Source organism: Macaca nemestrina, chromosome 6 (genome assembly GCF_043159975.1).
Source record: "Macaca nemestrina isolate mMacNem1 chromosome 6, mMacNem.hap1, whole genome shotgun sequence".
NCBI lineage: Eukaryota > Metazoa > Chordata > Mammalia > Primates > Cercopithecidae > Macaca > Macaca nemestrina.
The window spans coordinates 122522182-122549757 of NC_092130.1; the positions used below are offsets into that span (position 1 = coordinate 122522182).

The window sequence follows — 27576 nt, forward strand, 5'->3', positions numbered from 1 at the left end:
GTTCTAAGCATCTAAACCTCCAGATTGGGAGGGATTGTGAGGGAGATCTACATACTTTCTTGAGAGGAATAATGATTTGTAAAGTAAACACTCACGAGAAACCCTCCAGTTCCCATGTTCCTTGTGAGGGTCAAGCCGAGGCTCATGTTGGTTTTCATCTCAGTAACATTTGGAATGCTTGTTGAAGCTTTCAAAGGGAAAACAATTTTTTTAAGTGATTAAATATTCCTCATTTACTTAAAGATATTTTTCAAAAACCAGGCACACCCATGTTTTCATGTAGCATTGAATTTAGTGTCATCAATATAGGTACCTGAGTTATATAATGAAGTGTGGGGAAATGCAATGCCTTCAGTGATCTGGTAACTCACATTAATGTGTGAGGCTGCGGAGCATAAGGCAGTAAGGAGTGGGCTCTAAAGAGGATATGACTTATAGATGTTTAATTATTATTTTTTTTACAATATTCTGGCCAAACAAAATACATTTGAGGACACCATTTTTTCCTCTTTTGAAAGTCATAGTAGCTCTATCTAATGCCTTTTTTTTTTTCTGGGTCAGTAAAAATATCCTTGAAGTGTTATCAAAGAATGCCCTATGATAGAATCTGGCTCAAAGCAACAGTGGGTGAATGTTGAAAGGAAATTAGACTAGCCATATAATATACTAAATAAATCTCTCCACCTCCTGTCTTCCACTGACCTAGGGCATCAACCACTGTATCCATTCTTGAGTTATGTTTCCAAGCTTAATGGTTTATTTTGCAAAGAGGAGAGAAAGAAATGTGGATGGTTTCGGACTTCTGCAAGTAATCATCAAAATTATTGTAAATGTTGATGGAAATCAGTCCATGGTCTGGAGGTAAATGGTCCAGGAGACAGCACATTTTCCACACATCTCGTTAAGTCAAGTTTCCAAACTGTTTTGGAAATTTGGATACAATTGTGCCCCATATTTCTAAAGACATAAGGGCAAAAAAAAGCTGCCTATATTTCTTTAAGACAGAACAATGATTGTTTTGATGTTATTTTTCAGTTGAGTCTAAGACAAATCACTTGTTTCGCAAGTAAATTTAAACTTACTTTGCAAATTTAGTTTTTCACATGTGGCAGTGGATAGGTCAACAGGACACTTATACACATCTCCCATTCGGTTCTCAGGAAAGCCACTCCAGGGTGAACCAACAAGTAACCTAGAAACAGACTTTTTTTTATTAGACACAAAGTGTTAAGTGTAGTTTCTTAAAAATAAACCTGATTACAAACAGTGAAAAACACATTTAAATTTCAATGTGAATAGTTTATATTTGTTCAGCTACGATTTGACCTGCTTCCTTTCTGCTTAGCTGATCAAGAGCTTTGATCAATGTCTGTAATACTGCTGCTTTGCCACACACCCTAGAAGGTCTCTTTAAAGCAATGCCGTCCAATAGAAATATAATGCAAGCCAAGAATATGAGCCACGCATATAATTTCAAATTTTCTAGTAGCCAGCCACATTAAGAACATAAAAAGCCACAGGTGAAATTAATTTTAAAAATATATTTTATTTAACTCAATATATCCAAACTAGCATGCAATCAAAACTAGCATGCAATATCAAAATTAGTAATGAGATATTTGACATTCCTTTTTCCTAAGTCTTTGAACTTCAGTGTAGACTTTATACTTAGAGCACATCTCAATATGGAAAAGTAACGTCTCAAGTGCTCAGTAGTCACGTGTGACTCATGGCTACATATTGTTCAGCACAGCTCTAAAGAATGAAACAAAATTAAAATCAAGAACAACAACTAGCCTTTGCTCAGTGCTTTCTATGCCCTGAGCATTTTCATATGTTGACTCATTTAGAGAGCAGATACCTTATCTAAGTGGCTTTATGCTAACTGTCTTTATAAGGGGATACTTAGCAAAAATATAGAATAAATATGTTACGAGCTATCTTTATGTGTAACAATGTGCATATGTCTAGAATACAGGATGAGATTGGTGTTTACATCCTTCCTTTGGTTAGTTTCACTTCCTTCAGAACTTCACCTAGAGACTATGGGTTTTCCTGAAGAAGAACTAACCTGACACTTGGAACCACAGAAGATTGCACAGAAAGAACCCAGGTATCAGTTTGATCTTTAGAAACTGCAGCAGTTTACTCAGCGGCATTCAATTAACATGGAAGCATATTTGCTTCCATTTTTTTTTTCATGTCAATATTGGGAAGGATTAAAATATCAAAGAAACTAAAATTCTTGAGCCTTCTGTATATATATTTTATAATTATCATTAAACAACATATGCCCCATGTTGAGGTACAGTAGATACAAAAGGATTAAAGCAGACTTCTGTCTTCTAAATCTAGTAAAACTAGATATATGTGACAAGTAAAATAGAAGTTCAAATGACCTGGAATATATGATCTACTTTACCAGTAGAAGAAACATTAAAATGGTCCAAGGCTACAAAAATGGACACCAAAGGATGAAGGTTTTAACCTGAAGTGTTAGCAGACAGAATAGCATGAACAATCAGGGAAAAAGGAAAATACAGATTATTTTGAAAGTTAATAGTTCAGTAATAAGTTCTCTCCTTGTACATCTTATAAAATTATTCTCAAACTAATATAGAGCATTCTAAGATACTTTAATTCAATTAGCCTTAATGTTAGAGTTGAAAGATTTTTTCTTCTTATGAGCTAATAATTTAGCATAATTTACCTTTTAAAATATTACCATAGTTAGGTTTACAATAATACCAGGCAGATGGGTTAAGGCTTTTGAAAAAGATAGAAATTTGAATGTTGAATATTACTAAGTCCCAATAGTCACTTTAATGAAGGGAGGGAACCAGTGCAGAATTGGAACACGTGTTTGAGCATATCTGATGTCTTTCAAATTCATGATAGTGCAGAAGAAATTAGGAATCTTATAGAGCCTGTACTGAGAAAACTGTCTTCCAGAGCCTTGATTTTCTCCATCTGCACAGGTCTTCATTTCGTAGTAGTACTACACAGCATTAACTCTGATTTTGCATGCTGGACATAAAGCGTAAAAAGGAAAGAATCTGACTCTAACTTTCTTCTCTAACCCTGTCTTTTTCTATGTGTCTTCCTAAAACCACATTTCAGTCATATCGAATTTAGCTCCTCCTTCAAATCAGAGTCTCTGTTGCTCCTAAGTCTTCATATGTGCTGTTTTCTGCCTGGCAATGTTTACTCATTAGTTAGATCTCCTGTTTGACACCATTTCTTCTGGGAAGTCCCCTGGCTCTTTTAACTCTGGGTAACCCTAAGTACCTTCATAGCCTCTGACCTTTCTGCATCCCATTTAAAAAATAAAAAGTCATATTGCCCACTAGCTGCCTTCCCACTGACTAAATCCCCTACTAGAGAGGAAAGGTACATAAGGGCTAGGAAATCTGTGCCTGTAGCAATGAATAACCACTCATTGAACAAATGAGTAAAAAAAAACAAAAACAAAAACAAATGAACAAGCAAATGAATGGATGATTCTACGCCATTATTTTAAAAAGAGTTTCCTGGTTAAGGAAAAGTTAAGAAGTTAAGCAGAAAATCTTTCCTTTTTTTTTTTTTTTTTTTTTGAGATGGAGTCTCGCTCTGTTGCCTAGGCTGGAGTGCAGTGGCAGCATCTCGGTTCACTGCAAGCTCCGCCTCTCAGATTCAAGCGATTCTCCTGCCTCGGCCTCCCAAGTAGCTAAGACTACAGGCCCACATCACCAAACCTGGCTAATTTTTGTATTTTTAGTAGGGGGTTTTGCCATGTTTGCCAGGCTGGTCTTGAACTCCTAACCTCAGGTGATCCTCCCACCTCAGCCTCTCAAAGAAAATCCTTACTTCTGTTCTTCTGGGGAGCATGTATTTTTGCTTGTTTGGTTCAAGTAAAAGTTAAAAAAAAAAAATCAACCAAGTTGAGAGAAAAGCATCATACATTCTGTTACTATTGTGTTATTGCATCATCTGTTCCTGACTCAGCCTCTGCATATCTTCTATGCATCAAACTGGCATTTTTTCTCTCAAACAAAAGCTTACTCTAGAGTAAATGTAGAGAACAAAATAGCACCTTATAGCAAGAAACTATCATAAGAAGTGTGGCTCTGCCCCTTGGCATTCATTAATTAATTCCTATTAATTATAGTAAATTTTTCAACATCTGGTACTATGTGATTATCTAATTTCATCTGCAGAAGAAGCCTGAGATTATCTTTTTCTTTTTTGAGATGGTGTCTTCCTGTGTCACTCAGGCTGGAGTGCAGTGGCGCGATCTTGGCCCACTGCAACCTCCACTTCCTGGGTTCAAGCGATTCTCCTGCCTCAACCTCCATAGCTGGTATTACAGACATGTACCACTACGCCCAGCTATCTTTTGCACTTTTTTAATAGAGATCGCATTTCATCATGTTGGCCAGGCTAATCTGGAACTCCTGACTTCAAGTGATCCGCCCTCCTCAGCCTCCCAAAGCACTGGGATTACAGGTGTGAGCCACTGCGCCCAGTCACTGGGGATGATCTCATCTCCATTTTACTCTATTTCCATTTTACAGATGGAATCACTGAGACACTGAGACACAGATGGATGAGTGACTTGCTCATGTTCCCATGGCTAGTGAAAACCAAGTGCGGAAGCCCAGGTTCTTAACGTTTAGGCTAGTGTCCTTCCTCTTAGCTGCAGGAAGGCCTGGCAGAGGGCCCAGATTGGGAAAATGATCTTAGCAGATGAGGTGGGTTCTAGAACTAGCATGGATTAGAAACCAGACACAGGGAGTCAGGCCACACTTATGTGAAGGGGTGTGTGGCTGTGTGACATATGAAGGGGCTGTAGACTGGACACCAAGCACAGCTGTCCTGTGAGGGCACATCCATACTGTGGGGCCTAGGCTACACTGTTCTCAATGGCAGGTTGGAACAAGGTGTGTTCAGACAACACCAACTGCAAACTCAATGGCAGGTAGGAACAGGGTATGTTCAGACAATACCAAATGGTAATGCCAAATTCAGGTGATTCTACTATGCACATTTCCAATCATCCTCACCACAGTCCAAGAGAGGCTTGCTGAGAAACAAAAGAGGAGTGTGTCTGATCTAAAATTTAACTGTTTCATTCATCAGAGCCTCCGGTCGCAAAGCTGCAACTACTCGCTGTTTTCTCCCTGAGCAGACTATTTGTTTTTTTTCTATCAACTAAGCACTCCCTGGACACTCTCCCTGTCACCTCCTACTACCTTATCTAAGAATTCAGGATTTGATAACCTTGCAGCTCAGGGGGGGTTATAACATCACGATCACCTCTGTGAAAACTGCAGCTCTTCTAAGTTAATCAGAAAGAAGAGAAAATTAAGCATCTGTGCAGTTGCGTGCCACTTAACAAGAAAGATGTGAAAGCACTTGAAATTCCCCGAAAGATACATGCAAATACATCTCTGACAGTATTATGCTATCTTAACTCTTAACACAAGGCAATAGAAAATAGTGGAAAAACAGGCCATTTTGGTAACTCTTGAAGAACAAGGGTTTCTTCATCATATATGACTCATTTCTTAAATATTGTGAACCACATTAGTAAGTAGGCTACAGGTCATGTTGGTGACTACAGAGAAGTCACTAACCTTTGCTTACCTTCTTTACTAGAAACATTTCCAGCAGACTCTCCTCCTCATTCATACCCTAAGGCCTCAGTGAAATCCTAGTTCCTGACAACTCACCCTCATAAGAAGAGGCAATGACATCACCAATGGCTATTCCAAGAAAATTGTGACATTCTTAACTTAATCAGACAGGAAGATGAGGGAGGCTGTTATATTTCTCTACGAAATCTTACATGCAGGAAGAGACACACCACGAGAGACTGTTACCAAGGTGGGAAATAGGATATGTTGGTAAGTATACCTGCTGAAGTATGGCAAAACCTCTTTGAAGTAATGGATTTAATTTAATCCCAACCAGACAAAAGAGTTGCATGAACAGGCGTGTGTGCTGATTCTCAAAACAAAACAAAATCCCAAGATATAAACTTTTCTTTTCCTTCAGTGAAACTGGGAATTATTCCAAGACTACTTTAAATAACACTTACTGTTCAATTATCTTGTGGGAAAGTAGTGATTATGTAGACTTTCAAAACACAGCCAATTTGCCTACCTCCAGTGGAATTCAAAATACTTTGTTTAGTTAGCAAGCAGTATTTATGGTGGTGTAGGTAGGACAGTTTTAAACCCACAATCTAGGGGCTGTTATAAATATCTTCCTTTGGTCTGTGAGTCTGTAAATTCTCCAAGTGTTTTCTTCAATACTCGAGATTTTTACCAGAGATTACTGACAGAGGTACTTAAGATAGTAGGGCAAAACATTTTGTTTTATTCAATTTTATAACAAACGTTTATTGCGCTCTTAGGGACTGAAATGATACACAACTCCAGTGGGCACCATTCCTCATATGGTGTGTCCAGGCCTTGTGCAGTATACAATCTGTGAGTCTATACATGGTGGCCAGGCCTATTATGTACCAGACCTCATTCTAGGTACTGAGGATATACTAGTGAATAAATTAGTAAAACAGTTTCTAGCCTGAGGTGCTTACGTTCTAGTGGGAGAAAATAGACAATAAATGTAGTAAGTAAGTAAAACATATAGTGGTAGTGATCAGTGCTTTGGGAGTAAAATAAGCAGGCTGGAGTTAGGAATGTGGGGTGGAGAGCAGTATAATCTTTATTGGAATGGTCAGGGACGGCCTCACTCAGAAGGTAATTTTAAGTAAAAACTTCAAGGAGGTTAAAGAGCAAACTTTAAGACTATAGTGGCAGAATAGTCCAGGCTGCAGGAACAGCAAATGCAAAAACCCTGTGGCTGGAAAAGAATGAGTGAGGGGGTAGCGGAAGGAGGTGGTAGTCCTACTGGTAATGATAGATCACGTAGTGACTTGTATGTAATGATTAATAGAAGGCCTCAGCTTTCCAACTGAGGGAAATGAGAATGCCATTGGAGGGGTTTGAGTACAACATGATGTGATCTGACATATTTTAGAGAATTTTGAAGGCCACACTGTTGGGAATGATAGTATTGAAGCACAGCTGAGTCAGGGAAAGTACTTAGAAGGCAACTGCAATCATTCAGGCAACAGATGATGGAGTGCTCATACAGGGCTGGCAGAAGGGAAAGTGGTAAGAGGTGGTCTTGTTTTAGATACAGTATGATGGTAGGGGCCGCAGGACTTCTTGAGGAGTTGGTCTTTCAATGAATGAATGAATGAATGAATAACAGTCAAAGACAGCCTAAAGATGTTTGGCTGAGAAACTGAAAAAAACTTGTCACTACCATCAGATTAAAGGGGATGCTGTCAGTAGAGCAAGATTTTGCGATAGGGGGAGCTCAAGAGTTCACTGTGAGATATTTTAAGTTTGAGAGGTCTGTAAGTCATCCAAGGAGATATTTTACTTTGGATTAGAAACTTATTGTAGCTACATGATATCTACATGGACGTACAAATTTTCAAAGTCTATAGTATATAAATGTTGTTTCTTATATTGTTTAGTTCCAGGCCATGGACAACACAAGGTGCTTGGTGAGCTCTAAATGATACCTGCTTTCTGCCGGTAAACGCAAAATGAGTTTGTGATGGAAAGAATTCACCCATGAAGGCTGCCCGTCTCTGGGAAGAAGGAAGACAGGTAAAGACAGTCATTTCATTTTTCAGGTCTTATTTAGAAATACTGCTATTATAAATTTAATAGTTAAATTCTTTGGCATATATTGAAAGGCAATTTTAATATTTAGGCCTCATTATTTTGCCTCAGACTTCTAGGCTTCCACATTGTTTCCTCAATTAGCGGGATGGCTAGACCTTCAACGTCTTTCAGTTTCATGATAAAGAGTCCACCAACTTCACTATTGCTAAAACATTTTAAGCTAACTGTTCTGTCTCATAAAAACTCCAGAAATTAGCTTCGGCACTAGAAGAAATACAATCAATAAAAACTGATTATGTTACTTCTTGTCATCCAACAAGTAGTTTTCTAGAAGTTAAAATCAAAAGCTAAAATATTAACCGTAAAGCCCTGTGATAATACAAATTCCTGTTCTTGGCTATTGAAGGGAAAGAGGGGGATAATTTTAAGACTACCACATTTTGCAAATCAAAGCCCATGGGCAACTAGGTGCTTTGGCAGATGGTTGTTTCATCGATGACAAAAACTAGAATAGCAACATTTGTAAACTGCTTTATAGCTCATAAAGCATTTTTTATGTGCATTATCTCCTTTGATCCTTATAAACACTCTGTGAGTCAAGTGTATAACTATTTATGTTTTCATTTAAAGAAATAGACTTTAAGGGTCTAAGCAAAAGCAACGCCTATATATCTGCACTCCTGCCCTTTTGTTCAAAATCGCTGGTTCTTTTTACCATATTAAGTTCCCTTAGAACTCTTCTAGAGAAGCACTGTTTGCTTTCCCATCATATGGAGCATAGCAAGTTAATAAATAGTTTCCACTTATGCCACTTAGCATTCCCCAGATCCTTCTTTAGATGGAGATAGATGGATGTAAATGTCTTTGACAACCAGATACTAGGAAGGTGTGTGTGTAAATTCTAATCACCTTTGTAAATGAACTTTATTCCGGAAACAGATATTCACACATTATCACAAAGGAAAGCTTAAAATTATAAGACTTGTTGGTGAGGCATGGAGGATTTTTACAGATCATTAAAGCAACCCAGACATTCTCGAGCAACATATCTGTCCCACGTGAGAGTCACAAACAATAGGTATGTATGTATTCATGTGTTTGTAGGTGCACACACAAACTTGTATCCAGAGTGAAGGAATGAAGAAGTAAATCAGGGGATATTTAAAGTGTCCTTCCTACCATAATTTTGTTTGTTTGTTTGTTTGTTTTTGAGATGGAGTCTCACTCTGTCACCCCGGCTGGAGTGCAGTGACATGATCTCGGCTCACTGCAACCTCTGCCTCTCGGTGGGGGGTTGTCATTGTTGATATGAGACATGCCACTTTGGATACCTGTATTAATAGTGCTGAGGATGGCTTAATTGTACAGCAATAGCATAATAACTATTTATAAAAATTTTAACAATAAGTATTTAAAGTTAAAATAGAAGTGTAAGAATATATTACAGTTGGATTTCTAATGTCTTTACAGAATTAAACACTGGATTAAGTTATGAGTAAAAAATAAAATTGAATGGAAGAAGAAAAGGAATGTATATGTTATAAATTTAAAATAAAAGTAGAGCCAGGCTCAGTGGCTCATGCCTGTAATCCCAGCACTTTGGGAGGCTGAGATGGGATCACTTGAGGCCAGGAGTTTGAGACCAGCCTGGCCAACACGGTGAAATGCCGTGTCTACTAAAATCACAAAAAATTAGCCAGACATGGTGGTGGGCACCTGTAGTCCCTGCAGTCTCAGGAGGCTGAGGGAGGAGAATGGCATGAACCCAGGAGGAGGAGCTTGCAGTGAGCCGAGATCGCCCTACTGCATTCCAGCCTGGGTGACAGTGTGAGACTCCATCTCAAAAAAAAAAAAAAAAAATTAGCCGAGTATGGTGGCCTGTGATTCCAGCTATTCAGGAGGCCAAGACATGAGAATCACTTGAACCCGGGAGGCAGAGGTTGCAGTGAGCCAAAATTGAGCCACTGCATTCCAGCCTGGGTGACAGACTGAGACTCTGTCTCAAATAAATAAATAAATAAATTTAATTAAATCAACTAAGATAAAAGCAAACTCTGTGAATAAATGAAGCTGGCATGTTAAATGGCACTGCCAGGACAACCGAAGGCAAGAGACTTTTATCTTTGAAACAGATATAAAGGATGATAATTGGCTAATATTTAAAAGGCTATATCATAAAAGACAAAGACATGATTGTTTTGGAAAGAGGATTGGAATAGCATTCTTGGCCAAGAAGAAGAAGAAATGGACAGAAGCTAATCAATATGCATGGAAGCTAATCCATGCCAGATGATAATTGGTTGAAGGGATAGGAAGAGGTAGGGAGGACCCAGTTTTGTTTTTGAGACGGAGTCTCCCTCTGTCGCCCAGGCTAGACTGCAGTGATGTGATCTCAGCTCGGCCTCCCAGGTTCAAGTGATTCTCCTGCTTTAGCCTCCCAAGGAGCTGGGATTGCAGGTGCCTGCCACCACGCTCAGCTAATTTTTTATAGTTTTGGTAGAGACAGGGTTTCACCATGTTGGCCAGGCTGATCTCAAACTCCTGACCTAAAGTGATCCACCCGCCTTGGCCTCCCAAAGTGTTGGGATTACAGACATGAGCCACCGAGCCGGGCCCTGAAGTGCTTTACTTTTATTCCCACACAAGGTGCTCATAACATTCCAGTTTGATAGGGAGGGCATACTTTCTGCTCCAGAGAAGTTGTATGACTTTCCCAAAGTCACCCAGGGGGTGGTGGGGAAGCTGAGGGAAAACCTTTGTGCTCTGGCTCCTGAGTATATTTATACAAGAAATTCCTGTCTATGAGAGGATGAAAAGATGGATGGTGACTATCATCTTTGCCCAGGAAACACTTGATGGTAAAGCCAATGACGCTATAAATTCTGTAACAGAATTTTCCATTCAATATTCTGAAAGTTTCTCTTCCTAAAGTGTATGTTAAAATAAAATTTAAATATTATTTATAAATGCCAGTTACATCCTGTCACTCTCCTTCTTGGATACTTACAAAAATATGTACATTTGGAACGTTTTATCTCATTTTGCATTAGCTTCCCCTATCGTTATTAATCATCAGCTCTGTAATCTTAGGTTAATTACTTAACCTTTCTGAGTCACACTCCTCTCATTTGTAAAGGGGGTAATAATTTTGCAAAGCTCCTAGAGTAATTATGGGTATTACATGTTTGGCAAGGAAAGAGTACTCAATAAATACCAGGTGTTGTTATTACCGAAGTATCAAGTGACATAATCTTTGATGTCTGTTATAGAATTAAACATTTTTTCTTTATTTTTTTAATTTAAAGTTCTCTTATAGGCACATCTATGGATGACAATGTTATATTTATAACACACATAGAGCTTTATTAAAATTTTTCTCAATTAAAAAGTTAAAACTATAAGCTCATATATAGGTGGATTTTTTTTTCTTTTTTTTGCTATGACACATGTTCTATTTCTCCTCTCTCTTTAAGAAAAAAGAATACACTAGTCCTTGCTAGAATGAGACATTTCTACAACTGGAAATACCCTAATTCCCAGTCAGTCCTCTTCACACAAGTGATTGCAGTTCTCCCTGGTTTTTGAGTCACATAATGAGCTCAGATTGTTCTTGCAACAGGCCTTCAGATTAGACAAACGAAAAGAGTGCATATCACCACAAACTCCAGGAAATGATTTTAAACATATCTCAATCCTTTGTAGATTGTTTGTGATAAGAATTGCATCATCCACATTGGAACATCCTGTGTGTGAAGTAAGGGCTCTGAAGCGGAATGGCCCTCCGCCTACACTGAAAAGAGAACAGACCACAGCCTTACTTACAGCCAGATGGCTGCCCAGGTACTCTGCTTGGGAGGTCAGCTTGCTTTCAAATTATCCCGCTCACCTGAGACTGTTAAAAAGGCTCCAGAATTATCAAAGCCATGTCACCACTGTTTCTAGAGTTGAAGTTCATAGTGCAATGAAAGTCTCATAAATGAAACTAGCAAAAGAGTTAAGATTATTTTGTTAAAATCTGGTAGATCCTGATGTAAATATGCCGATAAATTCTTAGAAACATGGCACACATGAAAGAGCTAAAACTATACTTTAAAAATAACAGAGTATGATTTAAGAATACTCAGACTAGAGGCTTCGGTGGGTTGTTTGAGGGAAAGGCGTGAAGTCAGGTCTTAGACAGATTATAAAGGAAGTCAAAGTAAGCAGAGGAAAAGGGTACCAAAATGACAGCTTCAGAATAAGAAGTAAGGGAATAAAGAAAACAAAGGTGTGTGTGTGTGTGTGTGTGTGCATGCATGCGTGCACATGTGCATGTATTATATGATAAATCCATGGAAAAAGGACTCACAATTTGCAAAGGAATAATTCATGGTCATACCACTTTCTGTGTCCAAAGCTAACTTGATTAGTATCAGAAGGAAAGTCAATGTTTAAACAGTCCTTCCCACATCTGCTACTTCCATAATGCCTATGCAACTGTCATAAATTAAGAGTAGAGAAGGGCACAGGGCCCATTGTCAAAACAAACAGGCAATTCTGGGTTCCAAGTTTCATATGATTTTCCTTGAGCCTAGAGTCGTGAAGACTCCTTGTCCTAACGTGGCCCATTCTAGCACTGTAATGGGATAACCCACTCACCTGGATCCTGGCCACAGCCCTGCCCTCTGTGGCAAGGTACCTTGGCAGGGCTGGGTCATGAGAAAACCTTGTCTCTCTAATGATCCAAGCCTTGGGAAAAGAATATGAGCTCTTAATATTAAGTGATTATAGCTAGTGACACTAAAAGAAAACCAACACCATTAACTGCAAGGGGTTTACATTGGGTGATGTCTTCTGTATTATTCAAAGTTGTCTATTCTGCACAAAAATCTTCCTCACTGACTCTATTCCACACTCCTTAAGGCCAGCAACTATGTTTTGCACTTTCTGTACCTCATGTAGTTCAGAAAATCATGTCCATGGTTTTGCGTCTCTTATTTCTTTGCTTCATAAGACCAGACCAACAAAAGGACCCAGACAGACTTGCCTGGCCAACTTTTGTTGTCTGTCCTTCCTGCTTCTCAATTCCATATGGTTCAGCCCTTCAGGTCAGACAGGTGCTGTCTCTTCGTCTTGCATAGTGGGGTATGCTTGTATCATCTGGTGATTAGGCCTTGAGCCTAAACTCAGTGCTACACCTTGCCAGAAAGCTCTATACTGTTGTTCAAAGCACTGGCCCAGCCAATAATAGAGTGGTGCCTTGCTTCCCAGACCTATTGTCCTGTGTTTATTCATCATTCAGTGATGTCATGAGAAGGTCCAGGCAGCATTTAGAAATGTCCAGTGTCCCTGGTCTTACCAGCACTAAAATCTCACTATCAACTGCAAATATACTTTGTCTTTTAACAATGTCTTGGATACTTAGAGGTAATCTTAGATAGAGAAAGGAGATATGGCTGCCTCTCGTGTTCCCAGGACTCTGCCTGGTGGGATCCTCTCAACTTTGTGTCCCTTTTCGTCTTGTTCAACTTCCAACCTGCAGCATGGCCAGTGGTTGAGCCCCTTACAATCCTTGAAAGGCTTATCACCTTCAATAATGTCTATTACTGATGTTGGCTCTTTCTCTTAGATTTACTCTGCCCAGGAAAGCTGTTACTTAAAAGAATCACTTCAAATTCAGTGCCAGATGTCCTCAGCTAGGCCATGTCTATGGACTAGAACAGTGGAGTTCATCTGAAGCTCCCTTTTACTTCATACGTCCTAAGTCAGTCTACTATAGCTCACTTTGTATAGCACTTGGGATGAATCATTTAGAATTAGGACTTCCATTTAGTCATTTAACAAATAATTATTGATCCTTTACTCAGCGCCAGATATCAGTCTGGGTGCTGAGAATGCAGCAGTCAACAAAACAATGTCCCTGAACTCAGAGACAGTGGCAGAAGACAGATAATGAGCATATAAACAAGTATATATCATTTAAGATAGTACTAATTGTTAGAAAATAAATGCACCTGTAAAGCTAGAGTGACTCAGCAGTTGAGTGCTATATAGATAGGGTTGCTCTGAAAGGTCTATGAGGAGGAAACATTTGAGCTGAGACTGAAAGATGAAAACTATTTGAGTGATGATCTTAGGGAAGACTCTTCCAGGCAGGAGAAAATAATTTGCAAAAGCTTTGAAACAGCAATGAGTTACGCATGTTCAAGGAACAGACAAAAGACTTAGTCCTTAGAACATAGAAAGCAAAGGAGAAAGTGTAAAAGACGATAATAGGAAAGACAAGCTGACACCCCAGGCTGACACCCAATCACAGAGCATCCTTTAGGGAATTTTAATCTAGGGAATGAGCTGTGGTTTTTGTTTTTTGAGATGGAGTCTCACTCTGTGAGCCAGGCTAGAGTGCAGTTGTATGATCTTGGCTCACTGCAACCTCCACCTCCCAGGTTCAAGCGATTCTCCTGCCTCCGCCTCTGGAGTAGCTGGGATTATAGGTGCCCGCCACCACACCTGGCTGATTTTCGTATTTTTAGCAGAGATGGGGTTTCACCATGTTGATCAGGCTGGTCTTGAAATTCTGGCCTCAAATGATCCGCCTGCCGTGGCCTCCCAAAGTGCTGGGATTACAGATGTGAGCCACTGTTCCTAGCCGAGCCATGTTTTTAACAGTTCACACTGGCTAGAGCAAAGAGAGCAGAATAAAGCTGGCAAGAAGGGAAGCTGAAGGCAGGTGGAGAAGCTGTTGCAGCAGTGCCTGTGGGAGCTGGTGTTGGCTTCTATCAGGGTGGCAGCAGGAGAGACAGTGAGGAATGGCCAGGTATAATTGGTATTTTGGTGATAGGATTAACAGGACTGGCTCATGGATAAGATATAGGGGAGGAGAAAGAAGACAAGCCAAGATTTTTGGCCTCAGTAGCTTGTGCAGAAAATCAGATACTTGTGTTCTCCCAGTTAAGTTTGGTATGTCTACTGGGCATTAAAGTGGAGACATTGAATGAATTGTTTAATATAGCAGTCTGAGGGAAAAAATTAGGGCTGAATATGTAAAACTGTGGGTCACTAGCTACTTCATCTGCTAGATTCCAAGGTCAAAATATACCAACCATATCATCTTTCTAGCCTCCTCACCACTTTATAATTATCAAAGCATCACTTGATAATTGTTAGACATGCAACTCTCTCGTATCCCAAATGGTTACAGTAATTGCTAATCTTTAGTTTCCAACCAGATGTTCTTATCTTTCCAGATGATTGATAAACTGTCTCTACATGCATTGTTTTCCAAGTCTCCTCACATTAGTTAATACTCATCTCCAGCCTCTTCATCCCCACTGCTTAAAACCCAGCTCACGATTTACATCCTCCAAGACACCTCCTGAGAAATGCTGCCCTCTCAGGGGATGATTTCATTTTGTTTCCTCATCAAATAGACAGGCATGCCCCAACATGTGATCCTGAACCTTTCTTTGAATTCAATTGTTTAGAGTATCAAATGGAAGTTCACACAGAAAAAAGGCTTATGAACTATAGTGTTGGTTTTTTTTTTTTTTTGAGACAGGATCTTACTCTGTCACTCAGGCTGGAGTGTAGTGGTGCCAACATAGCTCACTGCAGCCTCAAACTCCTGGGCTCAAGCGATCCTCCCACCTTGGCTTCCTGAGTAGTTGGGACTGCAGGCATGCACCTCCATACTCGGCTGATTTTTAGATTTTTAATAGAGATGAGGTCTCCCTATGTTGCCCAGGTGGTCTCTAACTCCTAGGCTCAAGTGATCCTCCCACCTCAGCCTTCCAGAGTGCTCAGATTACAAGCGTGAGCCACTGCACTTGGCCATACATTACAGTTCTTCTTTGATAAGCCAACAACAGCCCATTTACTCATTGAAAAGAGCTCTACAGCATGGAGATTCAGAATCTGAAGTTCCAAGGTGAGTGGGGATAGTATGGAGCCTTCTGCTGCAACAAGGAGATAAAGTCCCCATGGCAGGACCTGTGTCCACAAGTGGGCATTAACTCTGGTAGAATAGGAGCTACAGCTCTTCTTCCCAAATACAACTTTCAAATTACCTCATTTCTCTGGGTTCACTTGCATTATTATTATGGGAACTAGATTTCCATATCCATCAAGGTGGTTGTTTTTCACCTGGGTAGAATGGCCATGGTTTGAAAATGCAACCATCACATAGCATGAAAAGACTGGGGGCACTTTGCGGCAAAAATAAAAGGTGTTAATATGCTAGAGAAAGCCACCTTTGTACATTTTGCATTGATGTTTGTGAGGACCCTTCACCACATGGAGAGGAGAAGGCTAACTTAGAACGAAGCAAGTAGACAAAACCTTGCTAAAGAAAAAATTTAGGGAACAATTCTACCATTTAGAAACGGCCCAGAGATAGCATTAATAACTTGGTGATGATTTACAAAGTTCAATGAATATCAGTTTACGTGATAAGAAATGAAGACAAATCTATCATTCTATCTATCAATCTACCTACTTATGTATTAGATGGTCAAAACTGGTATTATATTGCTTTTGAATATTTAGAGACAATTTTCTATCCAGGTTTTTAAAAATGAATCATTATACCATCCCATTAATGATCAGTCTGCAGTTGTCAACTCTCAAAGTAAGATTGTTCATTTAAGAATATTTGAGGGCCACCCATTTATAGTACATTTATTAAAGGCACCAATTTGAAAAAGCAATTGAAGTCAAATATGAAATTTATTTTGTGTTTTTATTGAAATCATAAAGAAGAGAATATTCTTACCAGTTGCCTTTTGGATTTATGAACTGCTGCACTGCATAGCCAAACTGTTCACTTGAAGGACCGGAAAATATTTTTGCTTCTGGGAGACCAACATTGTATGCCAAACAACAATTTAAAATGCCTATTAAGAAAAATATGAAACAGCACATATTTACAATTCATAAATATAAGTGTGTCATATAATTCTCGAAGGCCATTTTTAAGAAAACTTGCTTGACCTAATAATTATTACTTATCAACGATTACCCAGAAAAAGTAACTACTGCTTTTTAAGTACTTATTTGGAGGCCTGGCACCAAGCTAAATACTACATATGCATAATTCATTGTATTATTAATCTCTTCATGGCAACCCTAGAAGATAGTTACTAATATTATGTTTGTTTTGTAGAGAATTTTGAGGTTCCAGGGGATAAGCATATCTCACAGCTGGAAAGAGGTAAGGATGAAGGCAAAATTTGAACACAAGACTTAAAATCACTAAATTACTTCTAAGTATTCTTAAGTAATTTGAGTTATATTTGTCTTTCCCAAAACAACAAGCCTCTGAGCCACCCAAGGGCAAGGGCTGAAGAGTATCATCTATTTATTCTGAATCACCTTGAATATCTTGACATGGACTCTATATGAAACAGCTGTTGAAAAGGCATTGATGACTACATCAAAGGAGACAGAAAATCACAGCTCGTTGAAAATTGTATCATTTTCTTTCAGAAGGGATCATTCTTATTTTTGAGGATGAAAATGTAGGGATTGGTGTCATATCTTTTCTATTCCAGTGGGAACTGTCAAAAGTGGTTTTGTTTTTGATGCTTCTTTCTGAATGATTAAGAAATGCTAATCATTTCAAAAAACAGAACAAAGACCAAGGCAGATAAAGCCTTGATAGACTTTATTTTTTTTTTAATTCTTATTTCTGATGGAAAGGAAGTGAAGGAAAGGATAAGGTAAATCATGATTCTGTGTCTGGCACTGACAGCATTAATGCTGCCAGTTCTTCATCCTACAGAAAGAAGGTTGTGTGTATATTAATGCTCTCTCTGGAGATGGGAATGTGCCTCATGTTGCTTAAGATCAATATTTACCTTCGCAGACACTGAAGACAGAATGGACTCTTTAAAATTGACATCAAAGTTCTATTAAAATGTGCTGTCACAAAGAAATGTCCTACTTTCTAGGCAGCATTACAAGTGCACAGTGTTTCATATGTCTATTGTTTTAGGCACTAAAAGGTCAGAAGAAAAAGGCTCGCTCTTCCATTGGGCCTCTGCATTTCTGGGAGCAGATTCTGTAGAGTGCTCCAAAAGGATAATGAAGTCAGTGATGAAGCAACAGGGACTTAAAGTAGTTAACGTGCCTCTGTAAGTGCCAAAATCACTCTATCAGGGATTTGTCCACACAAGGAGTTCAGCTCTTTATTTCTTACAAATAATGTGCTGCCATGAAGAGAAATATAAATACTTATTCTGAAATACTCTATAGCAAAATCTACAAAGCTTAACATCTGCAAATTTTCTCCTTAACATCTATTTTTCATATGCACCATTGCTCCTTTTTATTTTTGAATAATAAAAAATGCAAAAGAAAATAACAGCAAATTAAGCAGAGAACCAGAATTGGCATGCAGAATACTGGTGTTTTCAATCAACATTTATCTTCACCCCATTGTGGAGAGCTCAATAAATGGTATTTGAATATGTTATCAATCATCCAACATACTAGCGTGGAGAGATGATGCCAAACTGCTTTCACTTTTAAAATACCTAATGCTGGAAAGGACACATGTGACTGTATATACAACGACCTCATTTTCCCCCATTAATTAGAACTGGGCAGATTATGTAATGGCAGGAAATTATGATGGAGTTCATTTTATCATTTAGCAGTTCAATTTTATCACATATATAGGCATATATGTGTTACTATATATGCATATATGTATATTATTAACTTAGGTCTTGCCATTGAACTGAGAATAAAATCCAATTTCCTCACTGTAGATTCAAAGGTCCTTCATGATCGAGCCCTGGTGTATCTTTCTGACTTCACTTCCCACCACTCTCCTCCTCCATCCCTGTATTCCAGTCACACTCACTTTCCTTCGGTTTTTTGAACACATGTAGCTCAGTCTGCTCATGCGCTTTGCAGCTGCCTGTTCCACTGCCTATAACATCCTCCCCCAACACGGCATGTTGGACTTTGCTCAAATAGGTTTCTGCTCTCCCTCTCCCCTCTGTGTAGCAGCAGCAACCTTCTTTATCACCATATCACTACTGGAGCAATTATCCAAAATTATCTTATATATCCATATTATTTTGTCTGTGCCTACTAAAATGTAAGCTCCTTGAGGAGTCAAACCTTGTTTCTTTTATTCACTCTTACTTTCTCAGCACCTATGATAATTTTTTTAATAAAATGCATTTTAATTACTATGTGTTCTTCAATAATGATTTGGAATATAAAGAAAACTGGAGGGAAAAATCATTCATAATCTTTTCATTCTACTGTAAGTACAGTTCATTCAGATGTATTTCCTTCCAGTATTTTTCCTCTATTTAAATTATAATGTTTATTCCAAATTGCATCCTACTGTTTCTTAATGCTTATGTCTGCCTATGTAAGAATCATCCTGACTCATTTGCGTGCCACAACAATCCTGTGAAACAGCAAAACCAAGCTATTATTAACAAATTACAAATAAAGAAACAAACTCATGAAGGCTAAATGTCTTTCTTGCGCAATGTCACCCACTCTGAGTCTAGGTTTGGCTTATCTCTCAACTTTATTGTCCAGAATTTCTATTAATAAATGATCTGCTCATTTTTACTCACAAAGCATGTCCTTTGTTATCACCATCCCTTCATTTCATTGATACTAAATCTCCTCTTTTCTGCTACTTAAATCTTGCCCTTTATATCCTGCCTCTTTTGATAAATCTGGACAATCTCAAGTCTCTATACTTTTCTCTTAATATGTATTTACAACTCAATTCTCTGTCATCATTTCACACTTGGCATATGATATCTAAATAGCTCATAAAAATTTAATGGAAGTATTCTGTCTAATTCAGCATCTATTTCTTCTTTGCAATCCCAATGCCTGTATCTTCTGATGTCTGTCCTCATAGCTCAACTGAATCATATGGATAATGAGAACCATATTTGGTTCACCTTGTTTCCTTCCCCCAAACCATGCCCATGTGTCTATACATACTTAAAAAATGGACCATTCAACATATGTTTATACAGCTCCTTTGTACCAGGAATTTTTTAAGGTACTGAGGATACTGCAAATAAATAAAACTAAACTCTCCCTGCTCTCTTTGCATTTCCATTATGGTAATTTTACTAAAAAGATGGCATCAAAATGTATAAGTGTTAAAATAAAGAGTGGTGAAAAGAACCTGGATCTCAGTATTGAGAAGAGGGTAAATCTAAGTTCAACGGTTTCACAGAGGAGGTAGCAATTAATCTGGATCTTGGAGGACAAGTTGGAATTCACTACATAAAGAGGAAGGCAAAGTTCATCCCAGGCACCAGAAACATCATGTTAAACAGGCCTAGGGTGTGAAAGAGAAGAGTATGGCAATGGTGAAAAGTCTGGCACAGAAAGTCATAGGTTGCTTCATTAATCTATACATTTCTAGTTCTCTATGAGATGCAGTGAGTCTTCAGCTGACTTGGGCTTTGCCAGGAGCCTATTATCACCCACAGTATAAATCTTCCTTCTTTGTCTTCATGTGAATGCCTGGAAATGCAATAATTGCATAGCAAACTCAACATATTTAACAAAGGTGATCTTGTTATACATGTGTTGACTATAACCAGGCCAAAGTATTCCAGTAAATCTCACCAAAGCTTACACCAAATACAAACATTTTACCTCATGTAGAGTTAACTAGTTTCCTCTATTTTCACACTATAAAGGAGATAATGTTTCATCCTAGATTATAACAGGCTGATTGCCATTTTAATATCCATAGGTAAACCAGATAATCAAATACAAGTTAACTACTGTAGATTTCTTATTTTTCTTAGAGTCTGAGGCAGGAGGATAGCTTGAATCCAGGAGTGCAAGACCATCCTTGGCAGCACAATGAGACAACATCTCTATAAAAAATAGACAATTAGGTGGGCATGGTGGTGCATGCCTGTAGTTCCAGCTACTTGGGAGGCTGAGATGAGAGGATTGCTTGAGTTCAGGAGGTCCAGACTGCAGTGAGCCATGAAGGCACCACTGCACTGCAGACTGGGTGACAGAGGTTCTGTCTCTAAATCAAATAAACAAAAATTTACAGGATCTCCTTTTCTGAGGATTCCTGACCATCTCTGAAATAATTTTTTTGGAAAAAATTTAATAATTAATTTTAATAAATATGAAATGTATTCTACTTTCTTCTGGAGCCTGATTTTAAGTTATAATTCAAAAGAGAAATATATGATTGGGGATTGAATATAGTTAACCTACTTGTGTTCTAAAAATGTAGCGAAGGCTAAGGATGGCAGCTGACACATGTAATCTCAATGGCCGACTGAGACAGGAGGATCATTTGAGCCCAGGAGTTCAAGGCTGCAGTGAACTGTGATTGTGCCACTGTACTTCAACCTGGGCAACAGAGTAAGACCCTGTCTCCAAAAAAAAAAAAAAAAAAAAAGCAGTGAAACTCAGAAAGGAAAAAGTCTTTTAACAACAAGAGCATAAATAATGTATAAAACAAAACACGTTATTTTATATTCAACCACAAAAATTTGGCAAGGGAAGTTTATTGATGTCTATGATATCAGTGTCAGAACTGAAGGATGCATTTTTTTAGTAAAGGGTGGCAAAAAAGAGTCTAACTTTTGTGGTCAATGCAAATTTGAGCATATCTATATACACTGAAGGGCCAGGGGTAGGGATGGGTTTTTCATAGAAGGGACTCATTTGCAAAAGGTGCCCAGGGACATACATAGGAAGAAATTCAGGCTAAGAGAAAAGAGTAAAGGCCAAAAGCAAGAGGTGAACTTGGGAAGAGAGGTGTGGTTTTGACATAGCTTCTCAGATTGCAATTTGGCCCATTCCTGAAGATGCATGCTGCACTTCTAGGGGGAACAATGTCTCCATTAAATATTGAATAAAAACATAAGAACTGTAAGGCCTATCTCTAAATGTGAGCACAGAATGTCATTACTTTAAGAAGGTGGAGCACATTTCTCCCATGCCTGAGGGACTGGTCCTCAGCAGCTACAGAAGGATTGACAGGGAAGAGGGCAGAGAATAGTGAGCAACTAGGGCATGCAGAAGGCAGGGGCCATGGTGCAAGTGACCAGGACACAGGGGATACAGTTAGGGGCAGTAAAAGTTTCCAGGAGAACCATGCTCTAGAGTCTGGGAGAATGTTCTCTACTCCTGAAGAATGAGAAAACAGTGTTTAGGCACTTAGGCTCTCCGTGTGTGTAAGTAGGTGGTTGGGCCACAGAAGTTCTATTTTGTTAATCACAATTTTGTATTTTATGTCATCTCTCAGTCTTAGGTGACCTAAGAAAACACACTTTATATATATTAAACAGCTTTAATGATTTCTGGCAATCTAAAATAATTAGTTCTTAATGACCACCATTAAAATTATCTGAATGTCCAAGATTAGGGGAGTGAATATGCAAATAGTAGCATATAAACTAGATGGAGTTGTATCCTGCCGTTAAAAAAACAGCAGTTGTGAAGAGGATGAAAGTGCTTAACAAAAATAAAATACAAAATTATATTCAGAATAGAAGAAAAAGGTAAAAATATATGTGAATATTAACAGAGCAAAGAGTACAATTGTGAGTGTAATGTCGCTGCTTTTAAATTTTCCTTTAGTGTATTATAATACACTTGCAACAAATAAGAATCAGGATAAAAAGGCCAGCACAGTGGCTCACGCCTATAATCCCACCACTTTGGGAAGCCAAGGTGGGTGGATCACCTGAGGTCAGAAGTTCGAGACTAGCCTGGCCAACATGGTGAAACCCCGTCTCTACTAAAAATACAAAAAAAAAAAAAAAAAAACTATATTAGCCGGGCACATATCTGTAGTCCCAGCATCTCGGGAGGCTGAGCAGGATAATCACTCGAGCCCAGAGAAGGAGGTTGCAGTGAGCCAAGATCGAGTCACTGTCGTCCAGCCTGGGTGACAGAGTGAAACTCTGTCTCACCAAAATAATAAGAATAAGAATAAGAATCATGATAAAAATAAGGGAGAAAGAAAATTGCTTCTCCTATCCTAGACTAGGACTGTAAGCATGAGCTATTTGATTTCAACCTCATTTGCAGTGTCTAATCTGACTGTCACATGCACAAATACAACATTTATAATATATAAAGGGAAACTCTGGCCCATTGGGTTGCATTTGACTCTGACTTTCATTTGCTAGGCAAGTCCTAAGAATGGGATCCCTACATTTATGCCTATAGACTTAAAAGTGCAATGGTTATAAATGTCTTTCATCTCAGTAACTCAAATGGTCACATAATAACACTTTGAGTCCATGGAACTCTATGTTTGTAATAAGTCTTGTATAAACTTGTTCATGTCTGTATGATAACTTGTGATGTTTTCTCCACGATTCTATGGTTTTTCTCTCTATATTCAAAACTATCCATAATAAAAAATTAATGAATTTATGCACACAGTTAATAAATAGATTTTATTTTCCTATTTATTTAATTTTTGTTCACTCAATAAACTTATTGAGTATGATGTGGTAAACACTGTTCTTAGTGCAGGAATGAGAATTACATTAATCCTCTCTTATCTTAAGGGAATGTGTTCTAAGTCCCGGCATCCCGCCCCCGCCCCAACCAAGTAGATGCCTAAAACAATAGGTAACACCAAATCCTATACAGTATATAGTGTTTTTCTATATATACCTACCTACAATAACATTTAACTTATAAAATTAGACACAATAAGAGATTAAAAACAATAACTAATAATAAATAGAACAATTATAACAATATACCAGCATTACTACTCTTGCACTTTGGGACCATGATGAAGTAAAATAAGGATGACTTGGCCAGGCATGGTGGCTTATGCCTGTAATCCCAGCACTTTGGGATGCTGAGGTGGGCAGATCACCTGAGGTCAGGAGTTCAAGACCAGCCTGGCCAACCTGGTGAAACCCCATCTCTACTAAAAATGCAAAAATTAGCTAGGAGTGGTGGCACATGCCTATAATCCCAGCTACATGGGAGGGTAAGGCAGGAGAATCGCTTGAACCCAGGAGATGGAGGTTGGAGTGAACTGAGATCGTGCCACTGCACTCCAGCCTGGGTCACAGAGCAAGATTCCATCTCTGAATAAATAAATAAATACATACATAACTAAATAAGGGTGACTCAGACACAAGCCCTGCAATGCCATGACTGTTGATCTGATAACCAAGACGGCTCCTACGTGACTAATGGGCAGGGGCCACAGACAGCATCCTGGACAAAGGGACGATTCACATCCTGGGCAGGATAGAGTGAGATTTTGTCACACTACTCAGAAAGATGCACAATTTAACACTTATGACTTGTTTATTTTTGAAATTTTCCATTTAATATTTTTAGGTCACAGATGACTGTGGGTAACTAATTTATATATTTTGCTCAAGATAAAAAAATAATTAGTTTGCTTATTTATATATGAATTACTTCTTTTATCCTTTGTGGTTCAATAAATCATTGAATCATTTTTAAATGATTCGATTTATTTTAATTTTTTTAAGTATCCTTTATTTTCATTAAAAAAACAAAATGTTTTATTTATTCATTTGACGTTTATTTATTTATCTATTTTGAGATTGGAGTCTCGCTCTGTTACCCAGGCTGGAGCGCAATGGCATGATCTCCGCTCACTGCAACCTCTGCCTTCCGAGTTCGAGTGATTCTTATCTCAGTCTCCTCAGTAGCTGGGATGACAGGTGTGTACCACCACGCCCTGCTAATTTTTGTACTTTTAGTAGAGACAGGGTTTCACCATATTGGTCAAGCTGGTCTCGAACTCCTGACCTCAGGAGACCCAGGCACCTTGGCCTCCCAAAGTGCCGGAATTTACAGGCATGAGCCACCGAGTCCAGCCTAAAAAAACAAAATGTTTTAAAGAATATTTCACTAATTTTAGATATGACCTCTTCAAGAATAAATGTAATTTCTATAAATATTTTATATGCTTTCTATAATCCTCTTTGTGTTATTCAAAAACTATACTAAGACGGAAGCCAAGATGGCTGACTAGAGGCAGCCGGGAGAAACCTCTCCCACCAAGAAACCAGGACATTGGGAAGGATGGCACACACTCTGAACAGGTCTTTGCAAGCGAGGCATTGAGAGTGGATGAGGGAGGACGCGGATGTTGGGCTGAAGGGGGAGAAAGCTAGGCGCCCTACACGGGGTTGCCCTGCACCAGGAATCCTTCCTGGTCCCCAGCAACTTCTGGGGTGAGTTGAACAGAGAGGAGTCACTTGTTCCTACCACGGACTTCCGGCATCCTAGCAGCAGAACTCACGAACCCCACGGACACCTGAGCTGATACAAAGAGAGCTACTTAGAGAGGTGGCAGAGGCAGGACACCAGCCAGCGCGGAGCCCAGAGGGTTTGACAACGGCAGAACATGGCCAAAGACGCCCATCCCTCAAGGCCTGCCGTGCTCCTATAGGAGACTTTAGCTTTAGGGTGACTGTTGGACCTGGACAGAGCAGGGCAGTCTTGCCCGTGGGATGGGGTCAATCCTATCTGAGCATCTCCCCGTCTCCTGGCCTTTCCAGGAGCTCCAACCTGACCACGGCCGCTTGCAGAGCAGCTTCAGATGCCCAACCAGAGTGCTTCCTAGGGCACCTCATCAGAGCTCCTGCACTGACAGAAAATGCCTGGCCATCAGGAGGGCTCCAGCAGAACAGCCCCTACCGAGGCACAATGGTTTACCTGCAGGCTCCCCCAACAGCAGCCTCCCCAACCACAGCCTCTCCCCACCATTTTGCCAGCATGCACTTGCCCATGCCCCACACCCCTCCACTTCCCCCCAAAACTGCTTTGCTGGCCCACACATGCCAGAAGACCTTGTCTCTCCTCCCCTGCCAGTGAATGCTCATCCTACCACACCCCCGGCTGATGTGTGGGCACCCTGCTATCCTGGCATGAATGCACACAGGAATATTGGCAACCTCATCCCCACTGGTGCCCCGCCCCTGCTGTGCTGCTACCACGTACCACCAGCAGGAGCTCATGTAGGAATGCTGCCGCCCTGCTCCTTCTGGAGCCCCAACCCAGCTGACACATGTGCATGCAGCCATGCTGCCACAGCTGCTGTCACATAAAAGTGAGCATAGATCCTGCTGCCACCACCCCAACAAAGAGCTTTGGCTGGCATTCCCCATCGGAGTGTTGTGGACGATATAGACCATGAACACTTTGGCCCCTCCAGTGCAGCAGATGCCTAACCCTGAGGAACCAGAGAACAAAGCTGGGGGCCCAGTACCAGTTCCTCAGAGTTAGAGTATGCAGCCCAGGAGTGCAGGGCTGAGCCTTTGCTCCCTATAATCTTACAGAGACAATGCCAGTTCGCTAAACACCACAATGAACTCCTCAAAGGGCATCAAAGAAGATAAAAGCAAAAAACAACCCATCCAAAAAGTAGCAATTTCAAAGACTGAAGGAACATCAGCCCACACATGACAAAGAAACAGCCCATGAACTCTGACAACTCATAAAGCCAGAATGTCTCCTTACTTCCAAACAACAGCACTAGTTCCCCAGCAATGGTTCTTAACCAGCCTGAAGTGGCTGAAATGACAGAACTAGAATTCACAATATGAATAGAAATGAAGATCATCAAGGTTCAGGAGAAAGTCAAAACCCAATCCAAGGAATCTCAGGAATACAACGAAATAATACAGGAGCTGAAAGACAAAATGACTATTTCAAGAAATAAATAAATTCATCTGATAGAGCTGAAAAACTCACTTCAAGAATTTCATAATACAATCACAAGTATTAACAGCAGAATATACCAAGCTGATGAAAAAATGTCAGAGCTCAAAGACCAGTTCTCCGAATTAACTCAGACAAAAATAAAGAAAAAAGAATAAAAAAGAATGAACAAAACCTCCAGGAAATATGGGAGTATGTAAAGAGACCAAATCTATGATTCATTGGTATCCCTGAAAGAAAGGGGAAGAAAGACAGCAACTTGGAAAACATATTTGAGGATATCATCCATGAAAATTTCCCCAACCTCATTGCAGAGGACAACCTTTAAATTCAGGAAATGCAGAGAACCCCTGCAAGATACCAGACAAGATGATCATCCCCAAAACACGTAGTCATCAGATTCTCCAAAGCCGAAAATAAAATAAAGAACAAATGTTAAAGGCAGCCAGAAAGAAGAGCTAGGCCACCTATAAAGGGAACCCCATCAGGCTAACAACAAACCTTACAAGCAGAAATACTACAAGCCAGAAGAGATTTGAGGTCTATATTCAGCATTCTTGAACAAAAGCAGTTCCAACCAAGAATTTCATTTCCAGCCAAACTAAGTTTCGTAACTGAAGGAGAAATTAGATCCTTTTCAGATAAGCACATGCTAAGGGAATTAGTTACCACCAGACCTCTCCCTTACAAGAGGTCCTTAGGGGGGTGCTAGATATGGAAAGGAAAGACTGTTAGCAGCTACCACAAAAACACACTTAAGTACATAGACCATTGACACTGTAAAGCAACTACACAATCAAGTCTGTATAACAATCAGCTAACATGATGATAGCATCAAATTCACACAAATCAATGTGAACCTTGAGTATAAATGGGCTGAATGCCCCAATTAAAAGGCACAGAGTGGCAAGTTGGAGAAAGAAGCAAGACCCAACTGTATGCTGTCTTCAAGAGACCCATCTCACATGTGATGACACCTGTAGACTCAAAGTAAAGAGCTGGAGAAAAATCTACTAAGCAAACAGAGAAGTGAAAAAAGCAGAGGCTGCTATTCTAATTTCAGACAAAATTGACTTTAAACCAACAACAATCAGAAAGGACAAAGAAGGGCATTATATCATGTAAAGGGTTCAATTCAACAAGAAGATCTAACTATCCTAAATATGTATGCACCCAAAATAGGGGCACCCAGATTCATAAAACA

General features: G+C 39.4%; 1 protein-coding gene across 3 annotated transcripts in view; it reads right to left on the reverse strand.

Annotated features, from left to right (window-relative positions):
- LOC105499361 (integrin subunit alpha 2) overlaps nt 1-27576 on the reverse strand; it is a 103557-nt gene that overhangs the window by 48749 nt on the left and 27232 nt on the right. For 2 of the 3 annotated variants that reach the window (XM_011771905.3, XM_071098942.1), the window contains exons 2-4: nt 16438-16558; nt 1083-1192; nt 96-187 (exon numbers count right to left, since the gene is read on the reverse strand). In XM_011771905.3, coding sequence (XP_011770207.1) covers nt 96-187; nt 1083-1192; nt 16438-16558 — 323 coding nt within the window. Of the gene's footprint in view, nt 1-95; nt 188-1082; nt 1204-16437; nt 16559-27576 lie in introns of those variants that run through there. The other variant, XM_071098943.1, reaches the window with a different exon arrangement.